The sequence below is a fragment of the Schistocerca serialis genome, chromosome 12, assembly GCF_023864345.2.
Source record: "Schistocerca serialis cubense isolate TAMUIC-IGC-003099 chromosome 12, iqSchSeri2.2, whole genome shotgun sequence".
NCBI classification, from domain to species: Eukaryota; Metazoa; Arthropoda; class Insecta; order Orthoptera; family Acrididae; genus Schistocerca; species Schistocerca serialis.
In genome coordinates, this window is record NC_064649.1 from 29,089,634 (window position 1) to 29,103,936 (window position 14,303).

Genomic DNA, 14,303 nt, shown 5'->3' on the forward strand with positions numbered 1-14,303 from the left:
TTAATGCGTTAAATTTTTGACTTTAAGGATGTAAGAGAGAAAAGCTTTAGCAAAACTTTGAAAATATGTGTGAAATTTGTTGCGAGTCAGTAGCCGGCCGCGGTGGTCGTGCGGTTCTAGGCGCTCCAGTCCGGAGCCGCGCTGCTGCTACGGTCGCAGGTTCGAATCCTGCCTCGGGCATGGATGTGTGTGATGTCCTTAGGTTAGTTAGGTTTAATTAGTTCTAAGTTCTAGGGAACTGATGACCTCAGAAGTTAAGTCCCATAGTGCTCAGAGCCATTTGAACCATTTTGCGAGTCAGTAAGTGCTCTAATTCACAGATACTGGATGAACTCAGGGTGGGTAATTCGCGCGCCTTGGGTTACACTAGTTAGAGACAAACACAACATTTCTATGGAAAATATGGAAATGAGCGTTTGGCGTCATTGGCCGGGAGGCCCCTTGCGGGGCAGGTCCGGCCGCCTTGGTGCAGGTCTTACTACATTCGACGCCACATTGGGCGACCTGCGCGCCGGATGGGGATGAAATGATGATGAAGACAGCACAACACCCAGTCCCTGAGCGGAGAAAATGCCCGACGCAGCCGAGAATCGAACACGGGCCCGTAGGACGGCAATCCGCCACGCTGACCACTCAGCTATCGGGGCGGACACCATTTCTATTAGACTGCATAAGTTCGTAGCCTGTTTGTTTTGCATGTTAATATTCCGTTTACTATAGGTTCATTTATCGATTGTCATTTTTTGTTTATAGTACACCGTCGCTATCTGAGTTGTACTGTCATTCTGTCATTCGGAGATATTGAGTGGAGCTGTGGACGCTATAAAATGGAGTGCCGAGTGGAGAAATGGAAACATTTCCGACATGTTGTTCTGTTTGAATTGGATAAAGAGGTGTAAGCAGCGGAGGCAGCCCGAAACATTTGCGACGTGCATAGGGATAATGCCACAGGAAGGAGCACGGTTAGAAAATGGAGGAGGATAGTCTTGACGTTAGTGAGTCTCGACGTTCAGGAAAACCTTCGAGGTTTGATGAAGGTCGTTTAAACTCATCAATCCACAATGATCAACATCAATGTACTCAAGACCTAACAAATGACATGAAATGTGATCATTCCAGCATCGTGTGACTTTCCCTTCCAATGGGGAAGGCTCAAAATTGGAGTTATGGATACCGCATGCTCTAAGCCAAAATCACAAATTTCAGCGGGTGGTCATATGTGCAACTCTACTTGCTCGTCGTTAATTCGCTCATGAACAACACCGACCATTCCTATACTACATCACTGGCCATTAAAATTGCTACACCAAGAAGAAATGCAGATGGTAACCGGGTATCCATTGGAAAAATATATTATACTAGAACTGACATGTCATTACATTTTCAAGCAATTTGGGTGGATAGATCCTGAGAAATCAGTACCCAGAACCACCACCTCTGGCCGTAATAACGGCCTTGATACGCCTGGGCATGGAGTCAAACAGACCTTGGATGGCGTGTACAGGTACAGCTGCCCGTGCAGCTTCAACACGATACCACAGTTCATCAAGACTAGTGACTGGCGTATTGTAACGAGCCAGTTGCTCGGCCACCATTGACCAGACGTTTTCAATTGGTGAGAGATCTGGAGAATGTGCTGGCCAAGGCAGCAGTTGAACATTTTCCGTATCCAGAAAGGCCCGTACAGGACCTGCAACATGCGGTCGTGCATTATCCTGCTGAAATGTAGGGTTTCGCAGGGATCGAATGAAGGGTAGAGCCACGGGTCGTAACATATCTGAAATGTAACGTCCACTGTTCAAAGTGCCGTCAATGCGAACAAGAGGTGACCGAGATGTGTAACCAATGGCACCCTATACCATCACGCCGGGCAATACGCCAGTGAGCGATGACGAATACACGCTTCCAATGTGCATTCACCGCGATGTCGTCAAACACGGATGCGACCATCATGATGCTCTACACAGGACCTGGATTCATCCGAGAAAATGACGTTTTGCCATTCGTGCATCCAGGTTCGTCGCTGACTACACCATCGCAGGCGCTCCTGTCTGCTGCAAACGTCGTCGAACTGTTCGTGCAGATGGTTGTTGTCTTGCAAACGTCCCCATCTGTTGACTCAGGGATCGAGACATATGGATAAGATGCCTGTCATCTCGACTGCTAGTGATACGAGGCCGTTGGGATCCAGCAGGGCATTCCGTATTACCCTCCTGAACCGACCGATTCCATCTTCTGCTAACAGTCATTGGATCTCGGCGAACACGAGCAGCAATGTCGCGATACGATAAACCACAATCACGATAGGCTACAATCCGACCTTTATCAAAGTCGGAAACGTGATGGTACGCATTTCTAATCCTTACACGAGGCATCACAACGACGTTTCACCAGGGAACGCCGGTCAACTGCTGCTTGTGTGTGAGAAATGGGTTGGAAACTTTCCTCATGTCAGCACGTTGTAGGTGTCGCCACCGACACCAACCTTGTGTGAATGCTCTGAAAAGCTAAACATTTGCATATTACAGCATCTTCTTCCTGTCGGTTAAATTTCGCGGTGGTAGCACGTCATCTTCGTGGTGTAGCGATTGTAATGGCCAGTAGTGCACATCGTTACTGGTGACAAGAAGTCGTGTCTTTATGCTAACGTAGGACAAAGAAGGGAATGGTTGAACACAAACAAACCAGCAGTAACCCGTACAAAGAGGTGCGCTCATTAACAAATACAATGCTATGCGTCTGGTGGAACAGTGATGGCGTGGTATTGTTATTTATTTTGTGGTAAGGTCTTATGGGACCAAACTGCTTACTGCATCGGTCCCTAAACTTACGCACTATCTAACTTAAACTAACTTACGCTAAGGACAACACACACACACACACACACACACACACACACACACACACACACACCTGCGCTCGAGGGACGATTCGAACCTCCGGCGTGGTGTACTACGAATTACCATCACTGCAAAGATTTACTGTCAATAACTGCGATGTCTTGCAGACGTAGTCCAACAAGAAGGACCACGAAGACTGCGTGAAGTGATGCTCTTGCACGATAACACCTGCCCGAGATCTGCTAGACTGACAAAAAACACTACTATACAGGAATTGGGTTGCGATGCCATTCCGCATCCACTTCATTCACCCGATCTTTAACCCTCAGATTTTTACATTTTCATCTCTCTATCGAACAACATTCAAGGAACTTCTTTCCCGGATTCAAATGCTGTCCGAACATGGCTCGACAAGTTCTTCGCCCCAAAACCACAGTGATTCCTACAGTCGCAGAATCGAACACTAGCGTTGGCAGACTGCTGTAAATAGTGAAGGAGAATATACTATCGATGACTAAAGTCTCCGTTATGTGTATCTGTTGTGTTTAATAAACTTATTGAAGAACGTTACTGACGTAGCGCCGAATAACTGAAACAAGTGTCTTACTGTATTAAACTTTTAACGTAAGATTATACCGCTTCATAAGTTCTCTCTGACAGCATTTTGTTTTCGGCCAGTAATTACATGAAATACTGAAGATGTAGTTGTTGTTACCTCTGGAATCCTCTAGACAGGCAAACTCCAACTGGAACCGTGCACCGCTTTATCCGTTTTGCGATACAGGTAAAAGGAAAGACACCTTGCGTAGTTGGCGGCCGCTGTTCCTCATTGGTCGTGGCTTTTCTGTCTGCTTGGACGGAGAGCTCGAGCCACCTTCTCCCTGGAGTAACGATTTTTTTCTAGCACAACGCCTCACCACGGAAGTTGTAATTGAAGCAAACACTGCCCGTGAAAATCTACACTGTGTGCTTAAATCTACGGCTTTTTTTATATATATACATTGGACATGTCACGGCTACCGCTTTAGAAGATCAAATATCAGTTACAGCTAAATTGTATGCAGCAGTTTTTTAAACCAAAAATCGTGTATGAAGCCACAAGCTATCACGCAGCACACGTCAAACAACTGCTTATAGGGGAACTACTGTTTGTTTATACTGAAGACCAACAATGTGAGGTTATCTGTTTCTGTTACCTAAATATGCTGTTGAATTCTTCCGGAAGCACGTTTTCGAGCTATCAAGATCATCACAGAAAAAATGGTTTCCAGGATTTGTTAGAACACATGCAAAGGCGCACAAATTTTAAGCGAGACTGTAGGTTCCCCACACAATGGCTTGCAGAGGTAACAAAAGTTCATTTTCTGTATTTCACACAACTATCGATCGAATTTGAAGATTTACGGTGCTTTCATAATCTACTCATTAACAGTTATAATCTTACGTTAAAAGCTTTGCGCAGTAAGTAAAGTATTAGCGTTAGAAACTGTGTAAGGCTTGTAACACTTTCATGCCGATGTGCTCTTTGACCATTTATTATTGTATATATACTCACTTTCATCTTTATGTAAATCTATATGTACACAATGTATAAATTAATTTTTTTATTTTGCTGTATCATCAATTATGTATATTATGTAAATATCGCCGAGTAATCACTGAGGGAATGTTAGGGAAACGTTAGGTTTTTGTCAACGAATAAGTATCGTTGGAATAGCCACGTCTCTAGACGCGCGAGGATGTTACGTCAGAGCGCGCGCTACACACAGAGAGAACTCTGGAGTGAGACTTGGTGAAGTGCGGGCGCATGGATGGCGTGGACTGTACTGGAGGAGTGACTGTTTAGCGGCACGTGGCAAGTGATGAGCGTGGGCGGTGCAAATATTGACTGTAGCAACAACAAGAACCCGCCACGACAATATCATTGCCAATAACTCCCGTGCTCGCTAATTATAGTGGAAAGGAGCCAGCAGCAATATCGTCGTCAGCAACTTCGTCACGGCGAGAATGGACTGAAGTAACATTGCTGCATCACAACTGATTGTCAACTAGTTTTGTAACGGCGTTATCAGCTTTGTGGCGTTTTGCGAGTGAATAATTACCATAGTTTAATCAAAACTGTTTACCCGTGATTCTCCTAAAATCATTCACCAAGTAGGTTCCTGTCCCGTCCTATTGTTACAATAATCTGAGTATCGTTTATGAAAAATGAAAACTGCAGAGCCAGTTAATTTTGCTTATGAATTAAATGATTCAGTTAAAGATTTGAAGTTAAAGCATTCAGTAATTTGTCTCACTAACTTTAAATTTGAACTTTAATCTGAGGCGATCTAATTTTTGCAAATAGTAAATCAACTAATCAAATTAAAGTGATTTCTAGCACTATGGACAAAAGCACTAACTAGAGTTAATGAGTGAGTGCAAATGTCAGTCATTATTGTAATTTGTTGTTAGTAAAGTTCTGGTTCACATTTTAACTTACAGTCGTGCTGAAGTATAACAATTACCTTTTGATACAGTGATTATCAATTTCTACTTCCCTGTTCAGAAGTCAACAGAGTTTCTTTCAGTTATATTTTGCCATTTTCCAAAATTCATATGAAAATAGTAGACGTTATTGTGAGGTAGCGCCATTGTCAAAAAATGTTCAAATGTGTGTGAAATCTTATGGGACTTAATTGCTAAGGTCATCAGTCCCTAAGCTTACACACTACTTAACCTAAATTATCCTAAGGACAAACACACACGCCCATGCCCGAGGGAGGATTCGAACCTCCGCCGGGACCAGCCTCACAGTCCATGACTGCAGCGCCCCAGACCGCTCGGCTAATCCCGCGCGACAGCGCCATTGCCACTTACAACTGTAACTAAGCATTAATCTAAGTGTTATCTTGTATGTTTTCAAAATTTCAGCTCTATTAGTTAATGATATTTCGAGTGCAAACTATTTTCTTTCTCGCTATATTACATAAATGTTTCAATTGTTTTTGCTAGCGTGCGCGCAGCCCTCTGTTGCCGCGCGTGTTCGAGTAGGCTTATTCTTGACATTGACTGTTCGGCTCATTAATTCACCTACCGAACAGAAATTTTGCCCAATTGGGCTGGCGACCGTATTTTTTTTAGCTATAATTATTTCACTAACTCTTATTATTCTGTTTCGATCCACGTGGTACCCCTCCTCATCGGCACAGTACGCGAATGATAGCACAAACCTTTCGAACAACTGTACTAAATTTTACAGTAATTAAGTAGGCGGAATCAGTTGTCCTAGTAGGCATCTTTTTGTCAACCTCCTCCTCATTTAGCGACTTTATATTGAATCTTCGGAACGATAGCCTTTTCAAAATTTTACTCCACCTGTTTAGGCACATGCTTACACGGTCATATATTTGTAACATTGTCGACAGAAGGGAAGGGGAAGCGTTATAGGCTCTCGAGGCGACTTAGCTCACTGCACGAAAGTTGCCCAGACTTTATTCACCCAGTATTCGAGAGAGAGAGAGAGAGAGAGAGAGAGAGAGAGAGAGAGAGAGAGAGAGAGAACTTGGTGACTTCCAACAAAGTTTAAAAATAATTTCACACCTTTTCTAAAGTTTTTCTCGCCTACGTGCTTGAAGTCAAATATTTAACACAATAACCCGTTTGTAAGATAACGACACGCTTCAAGTTGTTTTGTACGTGGGTGTTCTGTTCTTCAGAGAAGCGGGTCTGCTGTCTGTGGTGGGGGAAGGGGGGCGAGGGAGTTGTACTGGTAAATATCAATTACTCGAATATCCTCGTCGTGGCTTTTTCGCGAGACACACGCGGGAGGAACTAATACGTTGTCTGCCTATTCACGGAACGTGTTCTCACGGAATTTCGACAGCAAAACTCTCCGTGATCCACGACGGCTCTCTTGTAGCGTATGCCACAGCTGTTTGTTGGGCACCTCCGTGACGCTCTCGAGTTAACTAGCCGTTCCCGTCACGAAACGCGCTGCTCTCCATTGGATTTTTTTCTATTACGTCTATCAGCTCAACCTGGCAATGATCCCAGGATGATGAGCAATACTCACTAATCAGTCGTAGAAGTGTTTTCTAAGCCGTTGCATTCGTGGATCCATTACAGTCTAATAAATCTCATAGTGATATCTGCTTTCCATAAATTAGATTTGGGCTGTAATTGCCCTCTAGGTCATTGCTGCCGAACAAAGCCAGGTATTTTACGACTGATGTACTATCCAAAATCGTAATCAGATTATAATGGATCTGTGCCCTTAAGCAAAAACATGACTTTTTCAATGCAGTCATCTAGTAAATTCAGTCCGAACCATTATATCGGACTCTTAAACTCGCAATGTCATTATATAAAACTCATTTACGGTTAAAAGTAAATTTCGCTGACATGTAACGCTTCCAGGCATAATGGCTGTTGGTCGATCGTGGTTGTTTGTTACAATTTCTAAACTGATTTTTGAGAAACCGTTGGCAGTCAATTCTTTGTTAATATTTCAGTACGTTTCGGAGCATGACATTGTCATCCATCCACATATACAAAAGGCAATGCCCTGAGTAACTGTCCATCGCCCAGCACGAACCGATAACGATAAACTTGAAATTTGGAGGAGGTGTTTATCTCATATTGTAGGCGTCGTTTGAGAAAGATTTTGCGAAATTTAACATCTAAGGGTATGAAGTAGAGGATGCAAGATTTTTGAAAATACTTCGCTATTAACGTAATTTTGAACCTAGATCTACGAAAATTAGTATTTGGTTTCTCGGTCAGAAAGAAATACGTGTTTCAGCATTTTCGAAAATTTAACCCCTACGGGGTTGTGAAAGTAAGTCATTATTAAGAAACTGGCAGCCGCTGTGGCCGAGCGGTTCCAGACGCTTCGGTCTGGAACGGCACGACCACTACGGTCGCAGGTTCGAATCCTGCCTCGGGCATGGATGTCTGTGATGTCCTTAGGTTAGTGAGGTTTAAGTAGTTCAAAGTTCTAGGGGACTGATGACCTCAGATGTTAAGTCCCATAGCGCTCAGAGCCATTTGAACCATTTTTTTAAGGTAATACTAAAATTTGTTTAGAACTACATCTATGAAAATTGGTTTCTGACTTCCCAGTTACAAATAAGAAACATAAGTATTTCAGTGTTTTTCGAAATTCAACCTCTAATGGGATGAATTATAGGATTAAATGTTTTATGAAAATATTCCATTGTGAAAGCATTTTTAAAGCCAGACCTTTGAGAATTGGTATTTGCCTTCTCGGTCAGAAATAAAAATAATATTCGTTTCACTGTTTTTGGAAATTGGACCCGTAAGGGGATGACAAAGGGAGTGAAAAATTTCGTGAAGATACTTCATTATGAAATCATTTTTAAAGCTAAATCCTTGAAAATTAGTATTTCACTTCTCTGTTAGATACAAAGAAGCATGTGTTAGCGGCTTACAGTTTCTATGGAAGTAACACAAGAACACAAATGGCATGATTAATAAATACCTTGAACTCCAGATACCAGTATTGCTTTTCAGACAAAAGTACATACGGAAAAGACCATGCTTCTACGGCCTTAATTAGCGTGGAAAGCAAACGTGTTGCAATTTGTGGACAACACAAAAATTCGATCAAAACAAAAAAAAAAACGAAAAATCTGAGGAGAATATACAGTCTACGGAAGTGAAGCAGCTCGCGCTAAGCTAATCAGACAAAAATGGCAACACAAATAATGTTACCATAAACATACATATACATCGACATCTGCGTCTATCCTCGGCAAATCTCTGAACAGGCAGAGGGCACACCCTTCCGCGCCCGTTATCAGGGCTTTTTCCCGTTCCATTCACGTACACAATACGGGAAGAATCATTGTACGGATGCCTTTGTGTGTACTGTAATTAATCTAACCTCGTCTTCACGATCCCTATGTGAGCGACACGTAGGGAGTTGTGGTATATTCCTGGAGTCATCACTTAAAGCCAGTCCTTCAAACTTTGTTAACGGACTTTCTCTGGGTAGCTTACTTTTACCTTCAAGAGTCTGTCAGTTCAGCTCCTTCAGTATCTCTGTGGCACTCTCCCTCGGATCAAACAGACCTGTGATCATTTGTGCTGCTCTTCTCTGTATAAGTTCCACATCTGTTGTTAGTCCTATCTGGTACGGGTCCCACACACTTGAGCAGTATTCTAGAACCGCTCGCACGAATGATTTGTGACCATTGACCATTTCATATCCCTACAAATTTTCATACCCAAGTATTTGTAGGACTTGGCCAGTTCCCTCTGCGACGCACTTACGTTGTACTACTAACATATTATATTTTTCAGTTCTGCGAAGTTCAAAGTTTTATATTTTTGGACATTTAAAGCAATTTTCTATATTTCCATCACTTTGAAATCTTACGAAGACCACATTGTATATTTTTGTAACTTTCTGCAGAATGTAATTCATTACAGTTAACCGCAGCTTGCGTGAAACGTCTGACGTTAGGACTAATATTTTCTGTAAGATCATTAACACGCAACATGAACAGCAAGGATCCCAAGGCGCTTTCCACTTACCAGTTTTCCGTCTTGGTATATCATATGAGCTGCCTGCTGATTAAAAGAAGTATAACCCATTTCAGAGAACGATGACTTATTTTGCTGGTCTGTTACTAATACAAAAAAACTAAATAACCTTAAGGCAGCCATTCCCCGATTGCAGAGAGACTGATTATTTACGTTTGTTACTGTTGTCAACGGACTATTAAATGACGTAAACGACGTCTCGTATGGGCTACACTTCCCTTTATCCACTGGCACATTTTATGCACGCCTAGAAAAAGAAATCACTATATTAAGATGTTGACTGTTTTAGTAATGACTTAGCATAATAATGATCTCATTTTCCAAAATATGTTGCAATTTTAAAAATTAAGCACGTTAACAAAGAATTATGAGTGATAGCTGACTATGAAAAACACTTTCAGAAATATATTCATGTTGTTACGAGTAAGGAATACAGAAAGAAAAGGCGTCGTATTGATCTTCATGAAGGGTATAAAAATTTACATCTCATGGATTTCCAAAATGGATCTCATGGATTTTCCAAATAAATAGAGAAAATTATTATCCAGTTGCGAATTCGATTCGCGGATTGTGGGTTCTGTAGAAACTTAATCATACATAACAGACAGTTAATGTATTCCGGGAATCGAGTATATTGATGATTTTACCTGTTACCGACATTGGCAGTGGCAAGATATTGGTCACAGGGATTCCAACACGGTCGGTAATGTTTTAATTTCAAGTTTGAAGTTGGATAAATAATGACAACAGAAGTACTTTTTCCTGTGATACAATTACACATTAACAATTTCGAATTCTTTTGCTTTAGCTGTACTGTGAAACTTGCCTGTTCCCAAATTTCATGATACTAGGGCAATGGGAAGAACGCCAAAGGTTTCGATGAGTGGGTTTTCAAGTGTCAAAATATGACATATCTTGATTGAATTGTTTAGAAGCTCAAAATTTTTACACTGCCAAACGACCATTGATCTTAGTAAGTGACATAAATTTGAACTTGATACGCCAAGCCATTGCAGGGATAAAGGGTCGAATAAACGGCCAGACAAAGACAAACTGATAAAACCAACAAAAAATGTTTTTTCTTGTTATATAATAAGAAATTAAGAATTCTTTCATTTTTTCCTTTACTTTTATTGTGAAACCTTGCACCTTGCCCAGTTTCATGATTCTACATCAACGGGAATTAGGATACAGTTTACGATGAGTCAGTTTTCGAGTATCAAAATATAAAGTAAACGGCCGTATATCTTGACTGAACTGCTTAGAAAGTTAAAAATTTTAGACCGTCAAAGTACCATCGACTTTAATAACGGACATAAATTTGAACTTGATATGCCAAGCCATTCCAGATCTAAAGAGTAGAACAGAAGGCCAGACAAAGACGCACACTGACAAAAAATAACATAAAATTTATTTTCGTGTTATATAATTACAAATAAAGAATTTTCGGATTTTTTCCTTTACTTGTACTGCGAAACTTTACAACTTGCCCATTTTCGTGAATCTGCATCAGCAGGACGTAACAATTTTTGATGAGTTTTCGAGTATTAAAGTACGTGTCATAAATGGCCGTATCTTTTAATTGAATTCATTTAGAAGCTTAAAATTTTTACACTGCCATAGGACTATAGACCTTGATGTGTAACGTTAATTTCAACTCGATACGTCTACCATTTTCTGACATAAATGACACACACACACCACACACACACACACACACACACACACACACACACACACACACAGACAGAGAGAGAGAGAGAGAGACACTTCGATCAGAAATCGGTAGCTGAGGTAGAATATCCAACATTTCTAGGTGTTGATGAGGGGTTGAACTGCAAAAAACACACTGAAGATCTGCTCAAACGTTACAGTTCAGCTACTTATGCTATTAGGGTCATTGCAAATTTAGGCGATATAAATTAGCTTACCACGCCTATTTTCATTCTCTGCTTTCGTACGGCATCATATTCTGGGGTAACTGATCATTGAGTAAAAGAGTGTTCATTGCACAAAAGGGTGTAATCAGAATAATTGCTGGAGCTCATCCGAGATCATCCTGCAGACACTTATTTAAATAGCTAGAGATCTTCACTGTAGCCTCACAATATATATATTCACTTATGAAATTTTTTATTAACAATCCGAACGAATTCAAAAGTAATAGCAGTGTACATGGCTCAACACTAGGAGAAAGGATGATCTTCACTACTCATGGTTAAATCTAACTTTGGCTCAGAAGGGGGTAAATTATGCTGCCACTGAAGTCTTTGGTCACTTAACTAATAGCATCAAAAGTCTGACAGACAGCCATATAGCATTTAAAAGGAATTTAAAAGAATTTCTGAATGGCAACTCCTCCTACTCATTAGATGAATTTTTGAACGTAGTAAATGGGTAATTTCTCCACCCCGACAAAAAATATTAAAAATATAAAGTGTCATGTAATATTTTGTGTAATGTAATATCTTGCATAGACACCTCTTATTAACCTGACACGTTCCACATCATTACGAAGTGTCATATTCGTGATCTATGGAACAAGTACTAATCTAATCTAACTTAATCTAATCCAAACAAACAACAAAGCTATCTTATAAGGGTTTTGTTTTTACAGATCGAGACATGGAGCCCCAACAAACACATGACGGTGGCGAAATGTCATCGAATCATCGAAACGAGTTACGAGAAAAAAAAACTGTTTGCATCCTATTGAACCCAAAACTTGTGTACAGAAAGCGGTATTATCTATTCACTCACCTTGAGCTTGTCTTCCTCTACTTCGTTGTGGAGCGAGTCCGCGGGTCCCTGTTCGAGACCACTCGACTCCTCCCGTCGCTCCGCCGCTTCGTCATCTCTACGAACGCCAGCCTTTTGTGAAGACCTTAGCGACGGCGCCCAAATTCGTCTTGCTACTCTCCTGGATGGTAGATCCCCAGTTTCTACCGGAAGGCTACTACTCTTCCTACCACCATTCTCAGGGTCATCATCATCGTACAGTGACGCAAACTGCCGACTTGCCCAGTGAAATCTGGTCGTGTTACCGATGTCCTCATTACTAGGAACACCGTTCAACACCTCCAGAGATACTGGTCCTCCACTTTGGTCTTCATGGTAATTCAGGTGTTCTTTGTTCGTATTTGGAATCTGAAGAACGAATCGGCTCGAAGCAGCTGCTTCAGTGCCTCTAAGAGAATGGTCCTGGTCTTTCAGAGTGTGTTTTCCATCCATGACTTCTTCACCTGGAGTCTTATGCACTGCAGGCAACTCCTCCTCCAAGTATGTCTTGTCTCCACGAGAGTTGTCCATTAAATCATGCTGGTAGTTGTGATTTTGTCCAAGAGGCGTTTGGTTAGCTTCTTGTTCTGGATGGGCCATACCTCTGACTCCTTTCGTCATTGTTGTGTAATGGACCACATTACCTGCTCCTTGAGGTCCCAATCTGTGAACCAGAGAATATGGAATGCTTCTATAATATGCTGATGTCTGTCTGAGCCCAGATGCAGCTCCATTATCCTCTTGGACTCCATCTACCGACTGCCTTTGCCCTTCTGAAAGTGGAAAAATGTTCCTGAAATCACTGTTCACATATCTGGCTTGATACTCTTCTGACGGTTTATGTACAGCACGCCACACGTCCGGAGGCACATCTTGAACGACGACATTTCTCTTCACTCGATCGACGCCGTTCCTTCGTTTCAGTGTCAACTGCTTGTCCTCCAATGCTGGGATCACAACCTCATTTGGACTGCGGGACGTCAGAGGAGTGAATTTTTCAGGAAATTCGGGAGTTGGTGAGGTGACCTTCTCAGGCATTTTGTCAGTGAGAGTTGTCACTGTTTCATCCGTAGGCAGTTCACCATCATCAGCAGCTGGTTGGAGTTGGGTACTAGAGCTGGTCGTTGCTTGGGCATGATGAGAAAGAAAATTGGCTGCACTGCTGAGTATAGGATCAGCGAACTGCACCGTTACTGGTTCTATGCTTTGGTTCATGTCACCAGTGAACATGTCAGTATCATCCGTTATGTGACGCCCTTCTTCTTTCACCAAGAGCAAGAGACCAGTTTTGTTACCATCGATAGCAATGAGTGGTTCCAGAAAAACACTGTTGGATGACGTTGCATTACCCTCATCCAAATAGAGAGGCACCCCAATTCTTTCCAGGTTCTTTGATGCCACGTCCGCATCACTCTCATCCCCGGTCAGTTTCATGGTGTTCAATAAATTCAACCAAAACTGCCCACTGGCCATCGAATTTCTTCTTCTCGCGACATTCTCTGCGGAAGAAACTGACTCTGGAGAATCTTCAGGGAATCCTGAGGTGTTCACAGATTTTTCCAGGAAGTAGCCTTTCACCTCGCGGTTCGTAAGAAAAAATGGAGGATCCACACGCCTTACACAATCGCCTTGTGATAGAATAGCATAAGCTACTAGTACCAGAGCCGCTACATGAGTACCACTTCGCCACTCCATTTCCGTTCACTGTTGTTTCAAGCCTTTTCTTCCTGTTACAAAATTTTCCTCTGCTACCGCTGTACACACCAGCGTGACAGTTCAAAGTGTTTGGTTATGGAGCAGTTCTGAAAAAGAGGTGACAGCTTGATACTAAAACAGATGTCACTCACGCACTTGACGCAGTCTGCGTGTAACGTTACCTCTTGTCTGGGACACACACGCACGTTTCGAGGTTCGAACTCCTTTTCTTGGCGAGGAGTTCCACTTTGAAGGCTTTTCTCACTGTCACAGACGCCGATCACACACACAAAAGTAACACGACTCCGCTGACTTGCTGATGACAGATGATCGACCGCGACGCCTCCAACGCTGACAGAACTACGCTGGGTGACTTCCGAAGACTCTGTGAGCGCACAGAGCAAGGTCGGCCGCTGTTATAGGTGGCAGCGGCCGAGGGCG

The 14,303-nt window shown here is 42.2% G+C and overlaps 1 protein-coding gene across 1 annotated transcript in view; it reads right to left on the minus strand.

Annotated features, from left to right (window-relative positions):
- Nucleotides 1-13,601, minus strand: part of LOC126428380 (uncharacterized) — a 68,682-nt gene extending 55,081 nt beyond the window's left edge. Inside the window, exon 1 of the mRNA XM_050090307.1 lies at nt 12,150-13,601. Within this exon, the coding sequence (XP_049946264.1) occupies nt 12,150-13,601 (1,452 nt within the window). The remainder of the gene's footprint in view (nt 1-12,149) is intronic.
- Nucleotides 13,602-14,303: the final 702 nt, after the last annotated feature.